At 45.1% G+C, this 27,956-nt stretch overlaps 2 protein-coding genes across 3 annotated transcripts in view; both read right to left on the reverse strand.

Moving 5' to 3' along the window:
- Positions 1–1,421: 1,421 nt before the first annotated feature.
- Positions 1,422–23,593, reverse strand: LOC141781377 (sodium channel protein type 4 subunit alpha B-like). The gene is given in 27 exon segments (XM_074657092.1): positions 1,422–4,200; positions 4,280–4,357; positions 5,467–5,611; positions 5,716–6,337; positions 8,210–8,480; positions 8,563–8,667; positions 8,796–8,933; positions 9,315–9,368; positions 10,785–11,069; positions 11,175–11,297; positions 12,023–12,196; positions 12,622–12,776; positions 13,038–13,146; positions 17,135–17,385; positions 17,500–17,698; positions 18,285–18,641; positions 20,187–20,288; positions 20,413–20,484; positions 20,590–20,883; positions 20,886–21,051; positions 21,380–21,639; positions 21,752–21,893; positions 21,992–22,055; positions 22,316–22,594; positions 22,678–22,769; positions 22,981–23,109; positions 23,509–23,593. Coding segments are annotated over 27 exon segments (5,082 nt in total). The 5' UTR covers positions 23,580–23,593; the 3' UTR covers positions 1,422–3,855.
- Positions 23,594–23,656: 63 nt separating this feature from the next.
- LOC141781376 (sodium channel protein type 4 subunit alpha B-like) overlaps positions 23,657–27,956 on the reverse strand; it is a 22,293-nt gene continuing 17,993 nt past the window's right edge. For both annotated transcript variants that reach the window (XM_074657090.1, XM_074657091.1), the window contains exons 2-4: positions 26,388–26,571; positions 25,875–26,012; positions 23,657–23,825 (exon numbers count right to left, since the gene is read on the reverse strand). In XM_074657090.1, the coding sequence (XP_074513191.1) occupies positions 23,694–23,825; positions 25,875–26,012; positions 26,388–26,519 (402 nt within the window). In that variant the 5' untranslated portion in view covers positions 26,520–26,571 and the 3' untranslated portion in view covers positions 23,657–23,693. The remainder of the gene's footprint in view (positions 23,826–25,874; positions 26,013–26,387; positions 26,572–27,956) is intronic.

Genomic DNA, 27,956 nt, shown 5'->3' on the forward strand with positions numbered 1-27,956 from the left:
GTATACAGGTGTGTAGGTATACAGGTGTGTAGGTATAGAGGTGTGTAGGTATACAGGTGTGTAGGTATACAGGTGTGTAGGTATAGAGGTGTGTAGGTATACAGGTGTGTAGGTATAGAGGTGTGTAGGTATACAGGTGTGTAGGTATACAGGTGTGTAGGTATAGAGGTGTGTATGTATACAGGTGTGTAGGTATAGAGGTGTGTAGGTATACAGGTGTACAGGTGTATATTTCTGCCTGATGAACAACAGTAGAAACATGTCCAGGAGGGTTTATTCATCAACCGACCAATCAGCAGGCCGATGACTCTCATCCAACAATCACATGAAGAGTTGGTTTCTTAGCAACAAGCAGTTTGACAAATTTAATCTTTGAGTGAATTCTTTAAAGAAACAACAGATGAACAAAGATTACAGCACATTAACATCATAATATCATAATATTAACAGAATTCATACAAAAATATATGAAACAATTAAGAAATAAAAAAGATCAAGAAAGAAAGAAATAAAGTTCCTCGTTAGTTATTCAGATAAACTCTGATTCATAAAGAGTTCAATTATAAACCCCAAAACACAATATAATATTATATACTATAATAATACAATATGCTATTATCTTCCTGGATCCATATTCTTCATATATGTTTTTATTCTATGTATAATTGTGTATTCAGTCTATATAATATCTATACTATAGTTTATTATGTACACATGACGGCTGTATAGGAAACCTCATACTATACTAGTAGTACAACCTCATACTATACTAGCAGTACAACCTCATACTATACTAGTAGTACAACCTCATACTATACTAGTAGTACAACCTCATACTATACTAGCAGTACAACCTCATACTATACTAGTAGTACAACCTCATACTATACTAGTAGTACAACCTCATACTATACTAGCAGTACAACCTCATACTATACTAGTAGTACAACCTCATACTATACTAGTAGAACAACCTCATACTACACTAGTAGTACAACCTCATACTATACTAGTAGTACAACCTCATACTATACTAGTAGTACAACCTCATACTATACTAGTAGTACAACCTCATACTATACTAGCAGTACAACCTCATACTATACTAGTAGTACAACCTCATACTACACTAGTAGTATAACTTCATACAATACTAGTAGTACAACCTCATACTATACTAGTAGTACAACTAGTAGTACAACCTCATACTATACTAGCAGTACAACCTCATACTATACTAGTAGTATAACTTCATACAATACTAGTAGTACAACCTCATACTATACTAGCAGTACAACCTCATACTATACTAGCAGTACAACCTCATACTATACTAGTAGTACAACCTCATACTATACTAGTAGAACAACCTCATACTACACTAGTAGTACAACCTCATACTATACTAGTAGTACAACCTCATACTATACTAGCAGTACAACCTCATACTATACTAGTAGTACAACCTCATACTATACTAGTAGTACAACCTCATACTATACTAGCAGTACAACCTCATACTATACTAGTAGTACAACCTCATACTACACTAGTAGTATAACTTCATACAATACTAGTAGTACAACCTCATACTATACTAGTAGTACAACTAGTCGTACAACCTCATACTATACTAGTAGTATAACTTCATACTATACTAGTAGTACAACCTCATACTATACTAGTAGTACAACTAGTAGTACAACCTCATACTATACTAGTAGTATAACTTCATACTATACTAGTAGTACAACCTCATACTATAATAGTAGTATAACTTCATACTATACTAGTAGTACAACCTCATACTGTACTAGTAGTATAACTTCATACTATACTAGAAGTATAACTTCATACTATACTAGTAGTATAACCTCATGCTAGTAGTATAGTATAGTCCCTGTGGTCTCTCAATGAACAGTCACAGAGATTTCGATGCAGGCCAACCTACTCAGCCTGTCTTTCCCGGAAGGCATCCATGTAGAGATGAAAAGCGCAGTGCGAGCAGTCGGCGCGTAATTACAAAAATTCACAGGTGCACGACAAACCACCGCGACAACTTGCGGAGCCTTCGCGCATCACGCCAAAGCCGTGATGGTGTAATTTTCTGGCACTTCGCCGCCGGCTTCACTACGCATACTCGCCAACCTTCAGACCTTAAAAAAAAAAAAGGGGGAGGATTTCAAAACCAAAGCGAGGCGTCTGGAGGTCTGGAGGTCCTCCCCCAGAACAATTAGAGTTTCAGAGACTTTGTTTCTGGTGGCTTTAAAAGATGAAAGAAAGAAAACTGAATAATTCTCCCCTCTGGTGTGACCTTGGCTTGTGAATCTCTGGCATAAGCTCATATTCATCAGTGAGGCAATGAAAAACGGGAGTCTCTCGGGAAAATCGTGAGGGTTGGAAAGTACGTCACTACGGCGAGCATAAACCAGCTTTAGAGACGGAGGATAAAAATAAAAACAATCAGACATATTAAATATGCATTTAAGAATAGATTCAAGCTGCTACAGTGGCCGGCAATCAAAACTTTGTTCTTATGTCATCAGTTACTTTCTCCTAAACGGTCAGATTTGACCACTGAATAATGTCACGTGATTGGTAGAGCTGGGACGATTCACCTATCTAATGATTAGATACTATCAACAGACTCTGGTGCTGATTCAATATTCTGATTTATTGATTGTTGTTAACTTGTTTACCTCTAGACCACGAAGGGAACAAGTAGAATCATCCGCTTCTAGAGACTTTTACTTTTGAAAATCTCTAAATGAATCCAGTAAAAATGTTTGATGTTCAGCATGTCTGTAGTCAGAGACGTCCTGAAGTCAAATATATCAGAATCATTGACAGGAATTATTGATTACATTTATTATCCAGCAACCCAGAAATCAAAGAATAAAGACATTTCCCTCACAGATTAGTGGTGTTCTCTTTTTAATCTATAATGTTTTATACTTCTGGTGAATATAATCCATCAATCTAATTTCTATAGATGTATTTTGTATCTACAGTTCCCTTTGTTAACACCTTATTTTGAAAAGCGGACGTAGTCCCACGTGTCTACTTCCTCTAACTTCTCCAAGGTGGTCTCTAGCTCTCCCGTCAGCTCCGTTCTCTTTATCCATCCATGGTCAGCTCCATCGGGGCCGTTTCAATGCAGAGAACACAAATGTCAGTATCTGGGTGCTCTACAGTCGTAGCGTCGGCCCGTTTGACCACAGAGACGAGAGCGACGGCCGGCTCCACCGCCACGTTACCGCGATACCATAACGTTTCCTGTCCGTGACAGAGTTAGCATGCAGCTTTAGCTCTGCTCTGTCTAGCTCTGCTTTTCCTGTCAATGTGTGAAACCCAAAGTGTTTCCATCCTTTACTGGATGTGTAGTGTTTACCACGCTGGATTTAACATGTGAGGGTGCAGGTCGTATCCACGACGACCCTCCAACGGTTTACACTCTCTGAGCTTTGTTTTGGTTGACGGATACGGAACGGATATGACGTCACGTTACTCAGACTACCACAATAAAAGCTGTAACTTCCTTCTACCTCCGCATAGACTCAGATGAAGCAGATATATCCATTCTGGTGTTAAAACATCTGTTTAGAAATAGTAAAAAAAAAAAATCTCGATACATATTTTTTATTTCCCTCCTCTAGTGATTGGTCGTCTCATACGTTCATCTTCTGGTGTTAAACTCTAAGGAACGCTGTGGACCATCACAGACTGATAAAGTTTAATTTCTCTGATTAGAGGACGTCAGCACATCTACTGCTGATCCGTCACTCTTTAACGGAGACACTCTGCTCCTCCGACAGGTGAGTTCCCACAATGCACAGGGAAACGGGAAGTTAAACCTCAGACGATAGACTCCTTCAGGTTCTCATCTGGCAGGAAGTTGGAGGCGGCGTTGAGGGGCGGAGCGGCGTGGAGCTGAACCTCCCTCTGGAGCTCCACCCGGGTGGGAGGAGGGTCCTCCGTCTCCTCGCCGTCTCCGTACAGCTGACTGATTCGTTTACTGAGAAGTCCCTCCGTCTCGGGCGGCGGCTCGAGTTGTCGTCCCTCCGTCTTCTCTCGGTATTTGTAGGACGCCAGTTTGACCGTCCGCTGCAGGAGGTGTTTCCTGTACGCTCTCTGGATCACCATCACCGCCACCTCTTCCTGTTTCCTCCGCAGGGTGCTGCTGATTGGTTCGTACGACACCTGCAGGTCACAATGATTATCTGTTAGTAGATGAAACAATAAGAGTCTCTAGTAGATGAACCGGTAGAATATAATAAACCTTGGAGGGGTTGTTGGCCATGAACTTCTCCTCCATGCTGGCTTTGAGAGCGTCCATCCCTCCTGAATCACCCAGAACCTTCACACAGAGAGTACAATATCATTTCATATAACACATTAAACATTATCTAACACAATGAGGGTGGAACGATACGTCCTCACTACGATACGTATCACTTTCTATGGTTCCGATACCATTCAAGGACGATATTTGGTTCATCTGATACGATACGAAACGATACGATACAATACGATATGATACGATACGATACAATACGATATGATACGATACGATACAATACGATATGATACGATACGAAACGATACGATACAATACGATATGATACAATACGAAACGATACGATATGATACGATATGATACGATACGATACGATACAATACGATATGATACAATACGATACAATACGATACAATACGATACGATACGATATGAAACAATTCAAGGACGATATTTGGTTCATCTAGAGCAATACGATACAATACGATATGATACGATACGATACAATACGATACGATACGATATGATACGATACAAAGACGATATTTGGTTCATCTAGAGCGATACGATACGATACTTCCAACCACTTCAGGTTAAATGAACAGCAGTTTAACCTCCTTCTGTCTTCATTTTGAATATAAACGGTAGAACAATAATATCGGCGTCTCAGTCGGTGCGTGGACAGACTGGTCGTGTTGCCGTTGTATTTGATTCTGACCTTTACATATTCTGCATACAGCGAGTGATTTATCGAGGACGTCTCCCTTTTTACAAAAGCCAAAATAATTCCACATGCTGGACCTCAAACACGGCTTGAATCTCTCTCTCTCTCGTCTGGCTCTTCAACGCCATCAGCCTGATTCGTTTAGTTTTAGTTTTTCTCAGATTGGCGCCACTGGAGCATGTTGATGACGTCATACACAGGAACGTTTAACTTTTCTTTACTAAAATATACGTCCATATAACGTTTGTGCCTAAACACAAGCTGCAAATTCTTAGTATCGATACAATCGATTATTTACCTTGAAAATTGATCGATTTACGTCCCCTGAAGGACAACTTTCCGAGTCGTAGGATTATAAGTTGATGTGGTAGATGAATCGTTACACCCTTATACATAAAACAACATAGAATAATATCATATATAATAAGATCCCAACAGAAATCACCTGAGCAGTGAGGGCCAGCAGGATGTCCAGACAGTGGATCTTGTCTCCAGGAACCAGAGGCAGATCCATGTGGATCAGTTTGATGGTGTTTGGTTTGGCGATCCTCAGAGGATCCTTCAGGGTGTCGCAGAAATCCGACAGTTTACTGCGAAGCCCAGAGAGAGAGAGAGAGAGGTGGAGTCAGATTAACCAGATCTAACCAGATCTAACCAGAAGAGCAGGTCCACTGAGAGGCATCCGGTTCTTTACCTGTACTGGATGAACTGCGACGCGTCGGGGTCGAACTTCTCCCAGGTCTCATAAAACATCTCGAAGTCGTCCTCACACAGCGGGTCGGCGCTCTCCTCCGTCGCCACGTTAAAGTTCTCCAGAATGATGGCGATGTACATGTTGACCACCACGAGGAAGGACATGATGATGTAGGTGGTGAAGAAGACGATGCCCAACGCCGGGCTGCCGCAGTCCCCTCGGACCGCCGACCCGGGGTTCTCCACGTCGGGGTCGCAGTCCGGCGGCGTGTTCATGATGGGGTTCAGCAGCCCGTCCCATCCCGCCGACGTGGTGATCATAAACAAGCAGATCATGCTGTTCCCGAACGTCTCGAAGTTAAACATGTCGTCGATCATGGCCTCCTTCCTCACGTAAGCGAAGTTGGACATGCCGAAGATGGAGAAGATGAACATGATGAGGAAGAGGAGGAGGCCGATGTTGAAGAGGGCAGGAAGTGACATCATCAGGGCGAACAGCAGCGTGCGGATCCCCTTGGCTCCACGAATGAGACGAAGGACTCGGCCGATCCGAGCCAATCGGATTACACGGAAGAGCGTTGGCGAGACGAAATACTTCTCTATGATGTCAGCAAGGAGGAGACCTGAAGGAAGCAAGGAAGGAAGGAAGCAAGGAAGGATGGAAAGAAGAATTTGAAACCAGTTCTTCTGGGTTGAAGAGAAAATGTTGTTCTATAAAAATAGACTGAAACACTTCATCTCTGATCTAATCTAATAACCATCTCCTAAAATTTAAGAAATATAAATCTTGAATTTAGTAGATCAATATCGTAGATTTTTTGAGAAAATAAATCACAAATTTACAAGAAAAAAAAATCATAATTTACAAGATTAAAGTTGTAAATTTACCAGAAAAAACTCACAAATTTACGAGGAAAAACTCGAAATATCTGACATTAAAGTCGTAAAAAAAAATAAACTCACAAATTTATGAGAAAAATTTCAGAATTTACAAGATTAATATTGTAAATTTACGCAAAAATAAATCACAAATTTACAGGAAAAAAAATCAGAATTTACAAGATTAAGAAAATAGTAATTTGCAAGTGAGTTTTTCTGTTTTTCTTCAGGGTTTATAAAGCAACTGTAAGATATTTCAAGAATAAAATCAAATTTAGATTTCTATTATATTTCGAAAATTAATTTTGAATATTTCCAGATATCTACCCGATGGGATCATACAACTTTTTGTTCTCGGAGCAACTTTTTACTCATAATGACTTTATTCTTTATTTAACGTAACTAAAAATTAAGATGTTATTCTCAAAATATTACTACTTTTCTATTAAAATTAAATGTTTAAACTTTTTTTCTCAAAAGATTTTTTTCTTTTATTCTTGGAGAATTAAGATTTTTTTCTCCAAATATTAAGACTCAAAAAATAAAAATAAAACAAATCTTGAAATATTACAACATTCAATTTTGAATCAATATTTCAAGATTAATGTTGTAATATTTTACGATTTTTTCATTTTTATTTTTAGTCTTAATATTTTGAGATTTAAGTTGAAATATTTGGAGGAAAAAAAATTTAATTCTCCAAGAAATGATTTAAGGAAAAAAGTTGTAATATTAAAGAGACAAAAAATTCAACATTTTGCAATATTAATGTTGTAATATTTCAAGATTTTTTTATTTTTATTTGGAGTCTTTATTTTTTTAGATTTAAATTGTAATATTTGGAGAAAAAAAAATCTTAATTCTCCAAGAAAAAAAGGAATAATCTTTTGAGGAAAAATGTAAGATTTTGTGAAAAGATATTTTAAGTCTTCATTTTTAGTTGTAATATTTTGAGTAAACAGTCACGTTAAATAAAGAATTAAGTCATTATGAATAAAAAGTTGTATGATTCCATCGGGTAGATATTGGAAATATTAATACTTAATTTTCTAAATATAATATTAAAAATCTAATTTTGATTTTATTCTTGAAATATCTTACATTTGTTCGATAAACCCCGAAGAGCTTTTTCTAAAATGATTCTCTTAAACAGAAAAACTCACTTGCAAATTCTTCTTCTTTTTATTTCGTTCTTTTTTTTACTTGCAAATTTACAACCTTAATTGTAAATTTGTGAGTTGTTTTTTTTGTAAAGTTACAACTTTAATTGTGTAAATTCTGATTTTATTTCTTGTAAATTTTTGATATATTGTCTCGCAAATTTACGATCTTAATCTTGTAATTTCTAAATTTTTCTCATAAATTTGTGAGTTGTTTTTTGTAATTTACGACTTTAATCTCGTAAATTCAGATTTTTTTTTCTTGTAAATTTGTGATTATTTTCTCGTAAATCTACGATATTAATCTAGTAAATTCAAGATTTATATTATATAATTATATATATATATAGGTAATGGGGTATTAGAATAGATCAGAGATGAAGTGTATACGTCTGTTTTTATATGACATCACCAGATGAGACAATGACATCACCAGACGCCGATTGGCCGACTCACCTACGATGGACAGGATGACGACCACGAAGTCGAAGATGTTCCAGCCGACAGAGAAGTAGTGCTGCCGGAGTGCGATCATCTTCAGGATGCACTCGTGGGTGAAGACGACGATGAAGACGAGGTTGACCCAGTACAGGATGTAGTCTTTCTCCTCGCTCTGCTCGTCCGTCTCCACCATCATCGTCACCATGTTGAGACAGATCAACACCATGATGAAGATGTCGAAGAACTGCGTGGTGACCAGGTCGAAGACCAGACCCTGGAACCGGTTCTGGTGAGACAACGAGACGTGAACCGGACTGACGGGTCACACCTGTATGTGATGAGGTCACACAGGAAGTAACTGAACTGACCTCAGGTCGAGGAACCGGCTTCTGAGGTTTCTTGGAGCCCAGTTTCTTCATGGCGTTGTAATATTTCTTCTGCTCCTCCGTCATGAAAAGATCTGTTCCTCCCATGTAGAGGCGAAAGGACCACATTCATTCACAATTAATATTCCTAATAATAATAATAATAATAACAATGATAACAAACAGAAGTGGTTCTGGACTAACGGCGGCGTGAACGTCAGCGAGCAGAAACTTATCTTTGACTTCTGCTGGTTGAAGTTGTCGATGATGACTCCGATGAAGAGGTTCAGAGTGAAGAAGGAGCCGAAGATGATGAAGATCACAAAGTAAACGTACATGTACAGGTTGGCCTCGTACATCGGCTGGGACTCCACCTGCACGCACAGTATGGTAACCATGGTGTCCAGGGTCAAGTCACTTTAACGGTAGTTTTAATTCTATTTAATGCAAAATCATGAATTTGATGTAAATGTCTCCGTACAATGTATGACACCACTAGTAGTACTAGTACTAGTACTAATAGTACTACTACCAGGTCCAGTATTAGTACTACTATCAGGTCCAGTATTAGTACTAGTATCAGGTCCAGTATTAGTACTACTATCAGGTCCAGTATTAGTACTAGTATCAGGTCCAGTATTAGTACTACTATCGGGTCCAGTATTAGTACTAGTATCAGGTCCAGTATTAGTACCAGTATCAGATCCAGTATTAGTACTAGTGTATATAGTAAAACTATGAGGCGGGTCACTGACGTCTCTGGAGTCCACCGCTGCGTACATGATGTCCATCCAGCCTTTAAATGTGGCCTGAAAGAGACAAATTAACATCTGAATATATAAAGTTCAGTCGTCTGCAAACAGAGTTTGTTAGGTGGTGTATTGATGTTATAACCTGTTAGGTGGTGTATTGACTCTGCCGTTGATGCTATAAACTGTTAGGTGGTGTATTGACTCTGCCAATGATGCTATAACCTGTTAGGTGGTATATTGGTGCTATAACCTGTTAGGTGGTATATTGGTGCTATAACCTGTTAGGTGGTGTATTGGTGCTATAACCTGTTAGGTGGTGTATTGGTGCTATAACCTGTTAGGTGGTGTATTGGTGCTATAACCTGTTAGGTGGTGTATTGATGTTATAACCTGTTAGGTGGTGTATTGGTGCTATAACCTGTTAGGTGGTGTATTGATGTTATAACCTGTTAGGTGGTATATTGGTGCTATAACCTGTTAGGTGGTGTATTGGTGCTATAACCTGTTAGGTGGTGTATTGGTGCTATAACCTGTTAGGTGGTGTATTGGTGCTATAACCTGTTAGGTGGTGTATTGATGTTATAACCTGTTAGGTGGTGTATTGGTGCTATAACCTGTTAGGTGGTGTATTGGTGCTATAACCTGTTAGGTGGTGTATTGATGTTATAACCTGTTAGGTGGTGTATTGGTGCTATAACCTGTTAGGTGGTGTATTGACTCTGCCAATGATGCTATAACCTGTTAGGTGGTATATTGGTGCTATAACCTGTTAGGTGGTGTATTGGTGCTATAACCTGTTAGGTGGTGTATTGGTGCTATAACCTGTTAGGTGGTGTATTGGTGCTATAACCTGTTAGGTGGTGTATTGGTGCTATAACCTGTTAGGTGGTGTATTGATGTTATAACCTGTTAGGTGGTGTATTGGTGCTATAACCTGTTAGGTGGTGTATTGGTGCTATAACCTGTTAGGTGGTGTATTGATGTTATAACCTGTTAGGTGGTGTATTGGTGCTATAACCTGTTAGGTGGTGTATTGATGTTATAACCTGTTAGGTGGTGTATTGGTGCTATAACCTGTTAGGTGGTGTATTGATGTTATAACCTGTTAGGTGGTGTATTGATGTTATAACCTGTTAGGTGGTGTATTGGTGCTATAACCTGTTAGGTGGTGTATTGATGTTATAACCTGTTAGGTGGTGTATTGGTGCTATAACCTGTTAGGTGGTGTATTGATGTTATAACCTGTTAGGTGGTGTATTGATGTTATAACCTGTTAGGTGGTGTATTGGTGCTATAACCTGTTAGGTGGTGTATTGATGTTATAACCTGTTAGGTGGTGTATTGGTGCTATAACCTGTTAGGTGGTGTATTGGTGCTATAACCTGTTAGGTGGTGTATTGATGTTATAACCTGTTAGGTGGTGTATTGGTGCTATAACCTGTTAGGTGGTGTATTGGTGCTATAGAGACTCACCACCTGCAGCAGTGACAGGTAGCCCATCCCCACATTGTCGTAGTTGACCTTGACGTTCTTCCAGTGGACCTCGGTGGAGTTTTCCTCCATCAGGGAGAAACACTCGGTCCGGTTGTCGACCTCTTCAGGTAGAAACATCTCCTCAGACGTCTGGTTGACACAGTAATAAAACTTCCCTGCAAACAGATTCACTCCCATGATGCTGAATATCAGCCAGAAGATCAGACACACCAGCAGCACGTTGAAGATGGACGGGATCGCTCCGACCAGGGCGTTCACCACCACCTGCAGACAGACAGGTACAGAGAGACAGACAGGGAGACAGGTTACCTATTGATAAACCTGTCTGTCTGTCTGTCTGTGTGTCAGTGTCTAAAAGGCCTGTCTCACCCTCATGCCCTCGAAGCGAGACAGGGCCCTCAGGGGCCTCAGCGCTCTCAGAGTCCTCAGAGACTTGATGGCTCCCAGCTCAGAGTATCCCAGGATGTTCGCCGTCAGAGACACCAGAGACACCTGGAAGGCACAGCACACGTGGTGATGACATCATACTGCAGGTGACCAAGGAACTGAGAGACTGACAGGTGCCCCTCTAGCGGTGGCGCCGGCAGCCGTGAAGCCTGGTTTATGCTCGCCGTATTGAAGCAGGTGCGAGTTACGCGTGCGTCGCGGTAGTTTTTTTGTGCACCTCTGAATTTTTCTATCGTTTGATCGTTTTGTAAAAGCAAAAAAAAAGGTCTGATGTAAAGAGCGGCGACCCGAGGGGAAGCGCCGAGAGACAGGAAGTCATTTAGTCTTGGAGGTCAGCGACAGTAATAATTAAAGTACACAGATGTAATGTTTGGCGGTACGTACGTTGGAGATTGGTGTTCACTACTGTTGCCAGGCAACCTACTTTCCTTTACGGTACCACTCCGCCGTCCACGGAGGAGGCCTGCGCCGTCCCCGGAGGCCCACAAGGATGTCCGCGCCGTCTTGCGAATATAAACAAAGCTTAACCCTGTACGCACCGTGTGTAGTTTTTTATGATTTCGTCCAGTTTTCTTTTATCAAATACATTTGAAGGCTTGTGATTGGTGGACTTTACAACGGGTTCACATAGCGGTCAGCCCGGTGCGTCTCATACAGACACCAAAGGTTGCGTCGGTATTTGACGAGTTGGGAGCGAGAACGGGTTGTTTCTCTCATCCCTTTAACCCATTAGTTATGTTACTACCTCCTGCAGGTATTAATGTTCTTACGTCTACGATGAGGAAGTCGAGCCAGCACCAGGCGTTGGTGAAGTAGGTCTTGAATCCGTAGGCGACCCACTTGAGAAGCATCTCCACCACGAACACGTAGGTGAACACCTGGTCAGCGTACTCCAGAACCGTCTTTATGACCCGCCGCTGCTCCAGGTAGATGTCCTCAAAGGCCTGTTCACACAGAGACCGGCGTCACCTCACGGACATTTTATGACATGTTAGTGTAACAGGTTAGTATACGGTGTTAGTAAGTGTGTGTGTGTAGTTATGTTCAGCGTGGCTACGTAGGCGTGTGCACGTCGAAGCCTTTTGTGACTAAAGAAGCAGCGACCCCGCCGGTCTCAGGATGTTAAGGGTTAATAAGTGTTAGTTAAAGATCATCTCACCTGTGTGACATGTGGCGGCCATGTTAGTATTCAGAATGTCGGCCATTTTTGTAGTCCGCTGTCAGCCGTGTTAGTAGCCCAGTGCTGTCGGCCATGTTGTCTCCACAGGTTAGTACTCACACGTTCCTGAGAACCAATCAGATCTGATCTGCTCAGTCATGTGATCACATTGAACAGACCAACCAGCATCCATATAATAATAATATTTACCAGAGCTCCGCTGCTCAGCAGGATCATGAAGATGATGAAGGTCTCAAAGTAGTTGTGTTCTACGATGGAGAAACAGGTTCTCCTGACGTTAGCCCAGACCTTCCCTCTGCCCTCGGACGTGTCTATGTCCAGGAACGGACAGCGTCTGTACCACTCTGAAAGATATACACACAGCAAAGGTTACGGCCAAGGTCTTCTTCTGTCAACCCGCCGATATTCATTAGAGATATCTGTAACGTTGTTTTGACAAGTCAAAACTCTAATTTAAGATATCCCTAATTTTGACAAGTACGATTCTGCAATATCTACAATTCAGTCGTGGATATCCGTGATTCCTTTTCTCAGATATTTCTTATACATGTCGGATGTTATTTTATGAGGTACACAGGTGTGTGAATGTGTGTGTGTGTTCGTACTGTCAGTGAAGCAGTCCTCAGGTGTGTTTGCATCGTGCTCGTCTTCGTCTTCGTCCTCCTGAGCGTCAGGAAGCTTCTGTACGGTGCTGCAGACCGACGACTCGTCACACTGACCAAACACATCAGACAGATTTTAGTCATTCATATTCATGTTCATATGTGACTCTCTGAGCCGCCAGGGTTCATCAAATTTACTTTATCGGTCGTTGTCGAAATTTTTCTGCTCGAGTCAAACTTGGAATGAAATTGCCAAGAACCCGAAATTCGTAGTTCACATCTGCCTGTCATTCATAGACGTAATACCACTGAAACACATGTTAGTGTCTGTTAGACCCTATCGGACCTTAACGGACCCTATCTGTTAGGGTCTGTTAGGGTCTGTTAGGGTCTGTTTAAGGTCTGTCCGCTAGGGTCTGTTAGTGTCTGTCCATTAGGGTCTGTTAGGGTCTGTCCGTTAGGGTCTGTTAGGGTCTGTTTAAGGTCTGTCCGTTAGGGTCTGTTAGGGTCTGTTAGGGTCTGTCCGTTAGGGTCTGTTAGGGTCTGTCCGTTAGGGTCTGTTAGGGTCTGTTAGGGTCTGTTTAAGGTCTGTCCGTTAGGGTCTGTTAGGGTCTGTTAGGGTCTGTCCGTTAGGGTCTGTTAGGGTCTGTTTAAGGTCTGTCCGCTAGGGTCTGTTAGTGTCTGTCCATTAGGGTCTGTTAGGGTCTGTCCGTTAGGGTCTGTTAGGGTCTGTTAGGGTCTGTTTAAGGTCTGTCCGTTAGGGTCTGTTAGGGTCTGTCCGTTAGGGTCTGTTAGGGTCTGTTTAAGGTCTGTCCGCTAGGGTCTGTTAGTGTCTGTCCATTAGGGTCTGTTAGGGTCTGTCCGTTAGGGTCTGTTAGGGTCTGTTAGGGTCCGATAGGGTCTATCTGTTAGGGTCCAATAGGGTCCGTTAGGGTCTGTTAGGGTCTGTCTGTTAGGGTCTGTTAGGGTCTGTTAGGGTCTGTCTGTTAGGGTCTGTTAGGGTCTGTTAGGGTCCGTTAGAGTCTGTGTGTTCGGGTCTGTAGGGTATGTTAGGGTCTGTTAGGGTCTGTTAGGGTCTGTCCGTTAGGGTCTGTTAGGGTCCGTCCGTTAGGGTCTGTTAGGGTCTGTCCGTTAGGGTCCGTTAGGGTCTGTTAGGGTCCGTTAGGGTCTGTGTGTTCGGGTGTGTAGGGTCTGTTAGGGTCTGTTAGGGTCTGTCCGTTAGGGTCCGTTAGGGTCTGTTAGGGTCTGTTAGGGTCCGTTAGGGTCTGTCCGTTAGGGTCTGTCTGTTAGGGTCTGTCTGTTAGGGTCTGTTTGGGTCTGTCCGTTAGGGTGTGTCTGTTAGGGTCCATTAGGGTCCGTTATGGTCTGTCCGTTAGGGTCTGTCTGTTAGGGTCTGTTAGGGTCTGTCCGTTAGGGTCTGTTAGGGTCTGTTAGGGTCTGTCCGTTAGGGTCTGTTAGGGTCTGTCCGTTAGGGTCTGTTAGGGTCTGTTAGGGTCTGTCTGTTAGGGTCTGTTAGGGTCTGTCCGTTAGGGTCTGTCTGTTAGGGTCTGTTTGGGTCTGTCCGTTAGGTTGTGTCCATTAGGGTCTGTTAGGGTATGTCGGTTAGGGTCTGTTAGGGTATGTCCGTTAGGGTCCGTTAGGGTCCGTTAGGGTATGTCGGTTAGGGTCTGTTAGGGTATGTCCGTTAGGGTCTGTTAGGGTATGTCCGTTAGGGACTGTTAGGGTATGTCCGTTAGGGTCCGTTAGGGTCTGTCTGTTACGGTCTGTTAGGGTATGTCTGTTAGGGTATGTCCGTTAGGGTCCGTTAGGGTATGTCCGTTAGGGACTGTTAGGGTATGTCCGTTAGGGTCCGCTAGGGTCTGTCTGTTACGGTCTGTTAGGGTATGTCTGTTAGGGTCTGTTAGGGTATGTCCGTTAGGGTCCGTTAGGGTATGTCCGTTAGGGACTGTTAGGGTATGTCCGTTAGGGTCCGCTAGGGTCTGTAAGGGTATGTCCGTTAGTGTCTGTCTGTTAGGGTCTGTCTGTTAGGGTCTGTTAGGGTCCGTTAGGGTCCGTTATGGTCTGTCTGTTGGGGTCCATCCATTAGGATCTGTCTATTAGGGTCCGATAGGGTCCGTTAGGGTCTGTTTGGGTCTGTCTGTTAGGGTCCGTTATGGTACGTTAGGGTCCGTCCGTTAGGATCTGTCTGTTAGGGTCCGATAGGGTCTGTTAGGGTCTGTTTGGATCTGTCTGTTAGGGTCTGTCTGTTAGGGTCTGTTAGGGTATGCCCGTTAGGGTCTGTCCGTTAGGGTCTGTCTGTTAGGGTCCGATAGGGTCTGTTAGGGTCTGTCTGTTAGGGTCTGTCTGTTAGGGTCCGTTAGGGTATGTTAGGGTCTGTCTGTTAGGGTCTGTTAGGGTATGCCCGTTAGGGTCTGTCCGTTAGGGTCTGTCTGTTAGGGTCTGTTAGGGTATGCCCGTTAGGGTCTGTCCGTTAGGGTCTGTCTGTTAGGGTCTGTTAGGGTATGCCCGTTAGGGTATGTCCGTTAGGGTCCGTTAGGGTATGTCCGTTAGGGACTGTTAGGGTCTGTCCGTTAGGGTCTGTCTGTTAGGGTCTGTTAGGGTATGCCCGTTAGGGTCTGTCCGTTAGGGTCTGTCTGTTAGGGTCTGTTAGGGTATGCCCGTTAGGGTATGTCCGTTAGGGTCCGTTAGGGTATGTCCGTTAGGGTCCGTTAGGGTATGTCCGTTAGGGTCCGCTAGGGTCTGTAAGGGTAAGTCCGTTAGTGTCTGTCTGTTAGGGTCTGTCTGTTAGGGTCCGTAAGGGTCCGTTAGGGTCTGTCTGTTAGGGTCTGTCTGTTAGGGTCCGTAAGGGTCCGTTATGGTGTGTCCGTTAGGGTCTGTCCGTTAGGGTCTGTCCGTTAGGGTCTGTCTGTTAGGGTCTGTCTGTTAGGGTCCATTAGGGTCCGTTAGGGTCTGTCCGTTAGGATCTGTCTGTTAGGGTCTGTTTGGGTCTGTCCGTTATGGTCTGTCCGTTAGGGTCTGTCCGTTAGGGTCTGTCCGTTAGGGTCTGTCCGATAGGGTCTGTCCGTTAGGGTCTGTCCGATAGGGTCTGTCTGTTATGGTGTGTCCGTTAGGGTCTGTCTGTTAGGGTCTGTCTGTTTGGGTCTGTCCGTTAGGGTCTGTCCGATAGGGTCTGTCCGTTAGGGTCTGTCCGTTAGGGTCTGTCCGTTAGGGTCTGTCTGTTACGGTGTGTCCGTTAGGGTCTGTCTGTTAGGGTCTGTTTGGGTCTGTCCGTTAGGGTCCGTTAGGGTCTGTCTGTTATGGTGTGTCCGTTAGGGTCTGTCTGTTAGGGTCTGTTAGGGTATGTCCATTAGGGTCCGTTAGGGTCTGTCTGTTATGGTCTGTCTGTTTGGGTCTGTCCGTTAGGGTCTGTCCGATAGGGTCTGTCCGTTAGGGTCTGTCCGTTAGGGTCTGTCTGTTATGGTCTGTCTGTTTGGGTCTGTCCGTTAGGGTCTGTCCGATAGGGTCTGTCTGTTATGGTGTGTCCGTTAGGGTCTGTCTGTTAGGGTCTGTTTGGGTCTGTCCGTTAGGGTCTGTCCGTTAGGGTCTGTCCGTTAGGGTCTGTCCGATAGGGTCTGTTCGTTAGCGTCTGTCCGTTAGGGTCTGTCCGTTAGGGTCTGTCCGTTAGGGTCTGTCCGTTAGGGTCTGTCCGTTAGGGTCTGTTCGATAGGGTCTGTTCGTTAGGGTCTGTCTGTTAGGGTCTGTCTGTTAGGGTCTGTCCGTTAGGGTCTGTCCATTAGGGTCTGTCTGTTAGGGTCTGTCCATTAGGGTCTGTCTGTTAGGGTCTGTTAGGATATGTCCATTAGGGTCCGTTAAGGTCTGTCTGTTATGGTCTGTCCATTAGGGTCTGTCTGTTAGGGTCTGTTTGTTAGGGTCCGTTAGGGTCCGTTAGGGTCTGTTAAGGACCGTTGGGGTCCATTAGCATCTGTTAGGGTCTGTTAGTTAAATGTTGACCTTGTTCACCTGCAGGTTCCATCTATGTGAAACACTACAGTTCAGTTTTAGGTGAAATGCTCCAATAGAATAGAATAGAATAGAATAGAATAGAATAGCATAATGTTTACTTGGGAGTGCTTTTCTTCCTCCTCCTCATCCTCTTCTTCTTCATCATCATCGTCATCATCGTCAGGCGTCTCCAAATCTGACTCGGCCTCGGCGATGGGGACCTTCAGGCAAGGAATGTTGTGGTAGTTGCTGGTCAGGTTGCCATGGTTACAGTCTAGGGACTTGACCTCTGACCCCGGCTGGCCTAAGTTCACAAAGGTCAAAGCCAAAATCTCCTTCGTCGTCTTCTCGTCTTCCTCACCGTCGACAGCTGACGATGAAAAATCATTAAACCACTCAAAATTCATTAAGTCATCAAATCTGTGATTTATAGAACTCCTGGAACACTGAACAAATACTAAACTTTAACCAGGCCTGGTCCTACCGGGGTGGTCTGGACTGACGTGGTTCTTCTTTCCCATCATAGTCCAGATATGTTCCAGGATCCAGGTCTTAGTCCAGGCCACAGCCCTATTGATCCGGTTCAGGGCAATCTGCAAGTTGTTTTCTCCTTCTTCTTCTGGAGCCGCCAGATTATCACCGCTGAACGAGCTCAGCAACAAGGCCAGGAACAGATTCAGGACCTGAAACAAGACCGGGAACAGATTCAGGACCTGTAACAAGGCCAGGAACAGATTCAGGACCTGAAACAAGACCGGGAACAGATTCAGGACCTGTAACAAGACCGGGAACAGATTTAAGACCTGTAACAAGACCGGGAACAGATTCAGGACCTGTAACAAGACCGGGAACAGATTCAGGACCTGCAACAAGACCGGGAACAGATTCAGGACCTGCAACAAGACAGGGAACAGATTCAGGACCTGTAACAAGACCGGGAACAGATTCAAGACCTGTAACAAGACCGGGAACAGATTCAAGACCTTTAACAAGACCGGGAACAGATTTAAGACCTGTAACAAGACCGGGAACAGATTCAGGACCTGTAACAAGACCGGGAACAGATTCAGGACCTGCAACAAGACCGGGAACAGATTTAAGACCTGTAACAAGACCGGGAACAGATTCAGGACCTGCAACAAGACCGGGAACAGATTCAAGACCTGTAACAAGACCGGGAACAGATTCAGGACCTGCAACAAGACCGGGAACAGATTCAAGACCTGAAACCAAACCAGGAACAGGTTCTTTGTGGCTGCAGAGACTCACCACCAGGTTGCCGATGACGAGGACCATCATGAAGACAATCAGGCACATGGTCTGACCCGAGACCTCCATGCAGTCCCACATGGTCTCGATCCACTCGCCACACAGGACCCTGAAGATGATGAGGAAGGCGTGGAAGAAGTCGTACATGTGCCAGCGAGGAAGCTCGCAGTCGGACGCGATGCGACAGACGCAGTCTTTGTAGTTCTTTCCGAACAGCTGCATGCCGACGACAGCGAAGATGAAGACGATGATGGCGAGGACCAGAGTCAGGTTCCCCAGAGCGCCCACCGAGTTCCCGATGATCTTTATCAACATGTTGAGGGTCGGCCACGACTTGGCCAGCTTAAACACTCGCATCTGGACATGAGAAAGGCAGGTAGACAGGTGAGGAGACAGACAGGTAGACAGACAGATGAGGAAACAGACAGGTAGACAGACAGGTGAGGAGACAGACAGGTAGACAGACAGGTGAGGAAACAGGCAGGTAGACAAATAGGTGAGGAAACAGACAGGTGAGGAAACAGGCAGGTAGATAGACAGGTGAGGAAACAGACAGGTAGACAGACAGGTGAGGAGACAGACAGGTAGACAGACAGGTGAGGAAACAGGCAGGTAGACAAATAGGTGAGGAAACAGACAGGTGAGGCAGGTAGATAGACAGGTAGACAGACAGGCAGACAGGTAGACAGACAGGTAGACAGGTGAGGAGACAGACAGACAGGTAGACAGACAGGTGAGGAGACAGACAGGTACACAAACAGGTAAGGAGATAGACAGGTAGACAGACAGGTAGACAGGTGAGGAGACAGACAGGTAGATAGACAGACAGGTGAGGAAACAGGCAGGTGAGGAGACAGACAGGTAGACAGACAGACAGGTGAGGAAACAGGCAGGTGAGGAGACAGACAGGTAGACAGACAGGTGAGGAGACAGACAGGTAGACAGACAAGTGAGGAGACAGACAGGTAGACATACAGGTAGACAGACAGACAGACAGGTAGACAGACAGGTAGATAGACAGGCAGATAGACAGGTAGACAGACAGGCAGACAGGTAGACAGACAGGTAGATAGACAGGTAGACAGACAGGTAGATAGACAGGTAGACGGACAGGTAGATAGACAGGTAGATAGACAGGTAGACAGACAGGTGAGGAGACAAACAGGTACACAGACAGGTGAGGAAACAGACGGGTAGACAGACAGGTAGACAGACAGGTAGACAGACAGGTAGACAGACAGACAGACAGACAGACAGGTAGACAGACAGGTGAGGAAACAGACAGGTAGACAGACAGGTAGACAGGTGAGGAGACAGACAGGTAGATAGACAGACAGGTGAGGAAACAGGCAGGTGAGGAGACAGACAGGTAGACAGACAGGTGAGGAGACAGACAGGTAGACAGACAAGTGAGGAGACAGACAGGTAGACATACAGGTAGACAGACAGACAGACAGGTAGACAGACAGGTAGATAGACAGGCAGATAGACAGGTAGACAGACAGGCAGACAGGTAGACAGACAGGTAGATAGACAGGTAGACAGACAGGTAGATAGACAGGTAGACGGACAGGTAGATAGACAGGTAGATAGACAGGTAGACAGACAGGTGAGGAGACAAACAGGTACACAGACAGGTGAGGAAACAGACGGGTAGACAGACAGGTAGACAGACAGGTAGACAGACAGGTAGACAGACAGACAGACAGACAGACAGGTAGACAGACAGGTGAGGAAACAGACGGGTAGACAGACAGGTAGACAGAAAGGTGAGAAAACAGACAGGTAGATAGACAGGTAGACAGACAGACAGGTAGACAGACAGGTAGGCAGACAGACAGGTAGACAGTGATTTGATTGGTTAAAAGTAGTGTTTGGTATAACTGATGATGTCACACTGACCAATCGGAAGGAGCGCAGCACTGACAGGCCCTGAACGTCAGCCAATCCCAGCTCCACCAGACTCATGGTGACGATGATGCTGTCGAAGATGTTCCAGCCCACCTGTAACCGAGGCAACAGCACAGACAACAGACACAGACACGTGTTACCGTGGGGACAGAGAGAGAGAGAGAGACACTTCCTGTTCCACCATCGCCAAGGCAAACAAACAAACAGGAAGTCTGACCTGGAAGTAGTAATACGGGTCCATGGCCAGAAGTTTGAGGACCATCTCAGCCGTGAAGATCCCTGTGAAGACCTGAGAGGGGTCAGAGGTCAAGAGGTCAGAGGTCAGAGGTCAGCACCAGGAACGAGAGGTTTGGATACTTTTATTTATGTACTGTGAATCGTCTTCATCACTGACCAGATTTCCGATGCTCAGAACCTCCTCGAACTCCTCCGTCATCGGGTAGTGCTCCATGGCCATGAAGACGGTGTTGAGGACGATGCAGATGGTGATGCCGAGGTCGACGAACGGGTCCATGACGAAGATGTAAAGGTACCCCTTGAGCCGCCGCCAGCAGCCGCAGCAGTTCCACTTCAGGAAGATGTCGGAGAAGACGTACCAACATGGAGGACACGGCCGCTGGTCGTCTGCAAAGTCTGAAACACACAAGAAGGTTAGTGAGAGTCCAGGTCCAGGTCCAGGTCCAGGTCCAGGTCCAGGTCCAGGTCCAGGTCCAGGTCCAGGTCCTCTGACTCTGATAGCTCCTCCCTCCTACAGGCTAATATTACGTCTTTATTCTCGTAAAGTTATGACTTTATTGTGTAAATCTCAGATGTGTTTTCCCTCAATGTGTCCCTAATACTCCGTAGTACATTGTCTCTTTGGCCCTCACTGCATTAGACTGATATACTATATACTTAGACTATAAACTGAGTTACCTTCATCACAATGATCACATGTTTTGTGGCTCCAAACAGATTTTTTTTTTTTTTTTTTTTTGGTCTAAAATGTCTCTTTGATAGTAAAGGTTACTGACCCCTGCATCAGGGCGTTATCTAATGCGGCGTCTACGTATATATGTCTGATGTGTGTCTACCATCCATGGCGTTGTGTTCTTGCTCGTGGCTCGTGGATGGATCCTGTTTGGCAGAGAGCTCCGCCCTGCAGGCCGCCTGCTGTAACAACAGGAAGAAATGATGAGCGGTGCGGTGCGTTCAGGGTCAGCTGGTTAAATGTGGTCAGGTGATCCGTCGTGTCGGGTCGGACCTCCTCCTCTCTCTTCTTCAGCATCTCCAGGATCTGAGCGTACTCCTCCTCCTTCTGTTTGGCCTCGGCCTGCGTGGCCTCGTTCTGCTCGGCGTACGCCATGGCGACCACGGCCAGGATCAGGTTGATGAGGTAGAACGAGCCGAGGAAGATGACGACCACGAAGAAGATCATGTAGGTCTTTCCCGCCGCTCGCAGCGTCTGCAGACAGACAGACAGACAGGTGAGAGACAGACAGGTGAGGGACAGACAGGTGACACACAGACAGACAGGTGAGGAACAGACAGGTGCCTGGGACCCGTGCGTCACTGACCAGCTGGAAGAGGTTCTCCCAGAAGTCCTGGGTCATCAGTCTGAACAGAGACAGGAACGCCCAACCAAACGAGTCGTAGCTGGTGTAGCCGTAGTTTGGGTTCCTCCCCGCCTTCAGACACATGTACCCCTCCGGACAGACCCTGAACACATCGTCATCATCATCACCACCATCATCATCATCATCTATGACATCATCTATGACATCATCATGTTGACAGCAGCAGTGTGGTGAACGTACCCGGCATCAGAGCTGTTTCCACACAGCAGAGCATCAAGTTGACCAGACTGGTAGTAGTAGTTCTCTATCAGAGAGACAGACGGACAGACAGGAAGACAGGAGGAGAGACAGTTCATCCCATGTGGCTAATTAGTACCTTGGACAGGACGCCAATCAGGTATTATTGTAGTAGTAGCAGTATTTGTACCTTGGACAGGTCGTCAATGAGGTATTGTAGTATTAGAGTTAGTAGTAGTCGTATTTATACCTTGGACAGATTGTGGATGAAGTATTTTAGTAGTAGTAATAGTAGTAGTAGTAGTAGTAGTATCATGTTCGTCATACCTGGGTTGTTGATGTACTCGTAGTAATCAAAGGTACCGTTTCCTGTACTGTTTCCTGTACTGTTTCCATGGGTGTCGTTGCCGTAGTAACTGGCGTCGACGTCAGACGTGCCGTTGCCAAGCAACAGCGGCGGGATCAGGACACATTTTTGCCGCAGGTTTCCCATGAAGAGCTGCAGACCAATCAGAGCGAAGACACTGAGACAGAACACCGTCAGGATCATCACGTCAGCCAGCTTCTTCACCGATTGGATGAGAGCGCCGACAATCGTCTTCAGACCTGAGGGGGGAGGGGGCGGGGTTAAGAACCCGACCGACCAATCAGAACTGTGAACTCTCACTCCGACACTCTGACACACTGACCAGGGATCACTGTGATCGTCTTCAGAGCTCGAAGGACTCTGAATGTCCTCAACACTGAAACGTTCCCCAAATCTACGAACTCTGTCAGGTATCTGAAACACAGAGAGACACCTTCATGACTGTCTTCTTCATCATCATCATCATCATCATCATCATCATCATCATCATCATCATCATCATCATCATCATCATCATCATCATCATCATCATCATCATCATCATCATCATCATCATCATCATCATCATCATCATCATCATCATCATCATCATCATCGTGTATCTCAGGTGTGCTGGGAGTATTACGCCATGCTGATGACCATGAAGTCCAGCCAGTTCCACGGGTCTTTGAGGAAGGTGAAACCACCGACACAGAATCCTCTGGACAGAACTTTGGTCGTTGCTTCAAACGTGTAGATGAACGTAAACACGTACCTGTTCAACGACAGACAAATACTTCAGACAAGTACTTCAGACAAGTACTTCAGACAAGTTGACCTCTAATAGTTAAGGTCAGATAACGACCTCTAATAGTTAAGGTCAGATAACGACCTCTAATAGTTAAGGTCAGATAACGACCTCTAATAGTTAAGGTTCGACCTCTTATGTTTAAGGTTGGACCTCTAAGGTGTGTATTATTGGTGTGTATTATTGTGTGTATTATTGGTGTGTATTGGTGTGTGTATTATTGGTGTGTATTATTGGTGTGTATTATTGTGTGTATTATTGGTGTGTGTATTATTGGTGTGTATTATTGTGTGTATTATTGGTGTGTGTATTATTGGTGTGTATTATTAGTGTGTATTGGTGTGTATTATCGTTGCGTGGACTCACTCCACCGTCTTGCTCCACGGCGGAGGATCGCTCAGCGTCATGAAGGCACAGTTGGCCAGAATGGTGACCATGATGAACAAACTGAATAACGTTCTGCTCTTAAGGAAAGACAAACATCATCAGCTGATCATTTATTAATAAGCTGCCGCTTTCATCGGCCAATCGGGGAGCAGGACAGTGTGACATCATAAAGGATATGAGTGGATGAGGATCCGGATGGCGACGATCCTCAGCGGGTTCAACGGACCCAGCAGGTAGCACGCCGGGTCGGAGTTAAACCTCTGGATGATGTTTCCTTTACCCAGCACGATGAACGTCTGCAGAGAGACAGACAGGTTAGAGAGAGAGAGACAGGTTAGAGAGAGACAGACAGGTTAGAGATAGAGAGACAGGTTAGAGAGAGAGAGACAGGTTAGAGAGAGAGACAGGTTAGAGAGAGAGAGACAGGTTAGAGAGAGAGAGACAGGTTAGAGAGAGAGAGAAAGGTTAGAGAGAGACAGACAGGTCAGAGAGAGAGAGACAGGTTAGAGAGAGAGAGACAGGTTAGAGAGAGACAGACAGACTGGTCAGAGAGAGAGAGAGAGACAGGTTAGAGAGAGACAGACAGGTCAGAGAGAGAGAGACAGGTTAGATAGAGAGAGACAGGTTAGAGAGAGACAGATCAGAGAGAGACAGACAGGTCAGAGGGACAGAGACAGGTTAGAGAGAGAGAGACAGTTCAGAGAGAGACAGACAGGTTAGAGAGACAGACAGGTCAGAGAGAGACAGACAGGTCAGAGGGGCAGAGACAGGTTAGAGAAAGAGAGAGACAGGTCAGAGACAGACAGGTCAGAGGGGCAGAGACAGGTTAGAGAGAGAGAGAGACAGACAGGTCAGAGAGAGAGAGAGACAGGTCAGAGGGACAGAGACAGGTTAGAGAGAGAGACAGACAGGTCAGAGAGAGAGAGAGAGACAGGTTAGAGAGACAGACAGGTCAGAGAGAGAGAGACAGGTTAGATAGAGAGAGACAGGTTAGAGAGAGACAGACAGGTTAGAGATAGAGAGACAGGTTAGAGAGAGACAGACAGGTTAGAGATAGAGAGACAGGTTAGAGAGAGAGAGACAGGTTAGAGAGAGAGAGACAGACAGGTCAGAGAGAGAGAGACAGGTCAGAGAGAGACAGACAGGTCAGAGGGGCAGAGACAGGTTAGAGAAAGAGAGAGACAGGTCAGAGACAGACAGGTCAGAGGGGCAGAGACAGGTTAGAGAGAGAGAGAGACAGACAGGTCAGAGAGAGAGAGAGAGAGAGACAGGTCAGAGGGACAGAGACAGGTTAGAGAGAGAGAGAGACAGACAGGTCAGAGAGAGAGAGAGAGAGAGACAGGTCAGAGGGACAGAGACAGGTTAGAGAGAGAGACAGACAGGTCAGAGAGAGAGAGAGACAGGTCAGAGAGAGACAGACAGGTCAGAGGGACAGAGACATGTTAGAGAGAGACAGACAGGTCAGAGGGACAGAGACAGGTTAGAGAGAGACAGACAGGTCAGAGAGACAGTTCCGAGAGAGACAGACAGGTTAGAGAGACAGACAGGTCAGAGAGAGACAGACAGGTCAGAGGGGCAGAGACAGGTTAGAGAAAGAGAGAGACAGGTCAGAGACAGACAGGTCAGAGGGGCAGAGACAGGTTAGAGAGAGAGAGAGACAGACAGGTCAGAGAGAGAGAGAGACAGGTCAGAGGGACAGAGACAGGTTAGAGAGAGAGACAGACAGGTCAGAGAGAGAGAGAGAGACAGGTTAGAGAGACAGACAGGTCAGAGAGAGAGAGACAGGTTAGATAGAGAGAGACAGGTTAGAGAGAGACAGACAGGTTAGAGATAGAGAGACAGGTTAGAGAGAGACAGACAGGTTAGAGAGAGAGAGACAGGTTAGATAGAGAGAGACAGACAGGTCAGAGAGAGAGAGACAGGTCAGAGAGAGACAGACAGGTCAGAGGGGCAGAGACAGGTTAGAGAAAGAGAGAGACAGGTCAGAGACAGACAGGTCAGAGGGGCAGAGACAGGTTAGAGAGAGAGAGAGACAGACAGGTCAGAGAGAGAGAGAGAGAGAGAGAGACAGGTCAGAGGGACAGAGACAGGTTAGAGAGAGAGAGAGACAGACAGGTCAGAGAGAGAGAGAGAGAGAGACAGGTCAGAGGGACAGAGACAGGTTAGAGAGAGAGACAGACAGGTCAGAGAGAGAGAGAGACAGGTCAGAGAGAGACAGACAGGTCAGAGGGACAGAGACATGTTAGAGAGAGACAGACAGGTCAGAGGGACAGAGACAGGTTAGAGAGAGACAGACAGGTCAGAGAGACAGTTCCGAGAGAGACAGACAGGTCAGAGAGAGAGACCTTCTGTGATTGGTAGAAGGGATCCAGCTCCTCCAATGGGGTGTTGAGGAGCTGAGGGGGCGGGTCTCCGTAGATAAAGGGGAGGGACTTGCCGGCCTCGAGGTCGCTGGCCGGTTTAGGAAGATTCTCCTCCGCCACCTGTCAATCACAGAGGTGTTCATTTTATTCATTCTGTTTCATCACTAAGTCCCGCCCCTCCAACGCAGACCGGCCAATCACAGCGCAGCATCGCCGACCGGCCAATCACAGTGCAGCATCGCCGACCGGCCAACCATCTGCTCCACAGACTCATCAATCGGTTAAACGTTGTGTAATAGTGATACTCCCTACCTATTGATCACTTGTTCTCAGTGTATTGATTACTTGTTCTCAGTGTATTGATCACTTGTTCTCAGTGTATTGATTACTTGTTCTCCGTGTATTGATTACTTGTTCTCCGTGTATTGATTACTTGTTCTCCGTGTATTGATTACGTGTTACTGGAAGCTGATAGGTGATCAATATGTTTTGTACCTCTATTTTCTTCTCCTTCCTCCTCTGTCGTTCCTTCTCCTCGACTTCGTATCTTTGTTGGAGTTCCTCCAGCGAGGCTGGCGTGATGCGTCTGAAGACCTCCGTACCAACAGGGGGCAGCAGAGGCGCCATCCTGGCATCATGCAGCGCTGCCCAAACTCAGCCGTCTCCTAGCAACCGCCTCCTGGAGGGAAAGGACGGGGGGGGGTGAGTCAAATTTACTTCACATTGAAAGACCGGTGATAGAACATGACAGATAATCAAGTTTGTATCGTCCATAAACAACAAAATCAACAAATACGTGAAGAAAACAAACAAACACAAAACGTAACAATGAAAACTCTGCAGATGAAAACAGCCAATCAGACGGTCCGTTCACTGATAACAGCCAATCAGACGGTCCGTTCACTGATAACAACCAATCAGACGGTCCGTTCACTGTTAACAGCCAATCAGACGGTCCGTTCACTGTTAACAGCCAATCAGACGGTCCGTTCACTGTTAACAGCCAATCAGACGGTCCGTTCACTGATAACAGCCAATCAGGTGGTCCGTTCACTGATAACTGATATGGACATTGAACCTCCTGCATCATCATCCTCAACACCTGCTGCTTCATTTTTATTGGCTGACGGAAACACCTAGTTTTCCCCCGATATGATACGATATGTTACCATACGATAAGGTACGATACGTTACGATACGATAAGGTACGATACGTTACAATACGATACAATACAATACGATAAAGTACAATACGATACGAAAAGGTACGTTACGATACAATATAATATAATAAGATAAGGTAAGTTACGTTACGATATGTTACGGTACAATACGTTACGATACGAAACGATATGTTACGATACGGTACGATACATTAAGTTACGATACGATATGTTACGTTACGGTACGATACGATGCAATAAGATAAGGTATGGTACGGTAGGATGCGATATGATATGATACGATACGTTACGATACATTACAATACAATACGATACGTTATGTATACGATACGATACGATACATTACAATACGATATGATACATTATGATATGATACGATACGTTATGAAACGATACGTTATGATACGATACGTCACGATACATTACAATACGATATGATACATTATGATATGATACGATACGTTATGGTACGGTACGATACGATACGTTATGGTTCGATACGATACGATACCTTATGGTACGGTACGATACAATACGTTATGGTTCGATACGATACGATACGATACGATACGTTATGGTACGGTACGATACGATACGTTATGGTTCGATACGATACGTTATGGTACGGTACGATACGATACGTTATGGTACGGTACGATAGGATACGTTATGGTTCGATACGATACGATACGATACGATACGTTATGGTACGATACGATACGATACGATACAGTAGGGTACGGTGCGGTGCTCTGTTCAGTGTATATGACTGTACACTTCACCTGTCCGTCTGTCTCTTGGGGCCGTGCTCTAAACCCAACATGAAGTCGGACATTTTTAATTTTTGCATGGATTTTGAGTGTATTTTGGGATATTTCCA

Source organism: Sebastes fasciatus, chromosome 13 (genome assembly GCF_043250625.1).
Source record: "Sebastes fasciatus isolate fSebFas1 chromosome 13, fSebFas1.pri, whole genome shotgun sequence".
NCBI classification, from domain to species: domain Eukaryota; kingdom Metazoa; phylum Chordata; class Actinopteri; order Perciformes; family Sebastidae; genus Sebastes; species Sebastes fasciatus.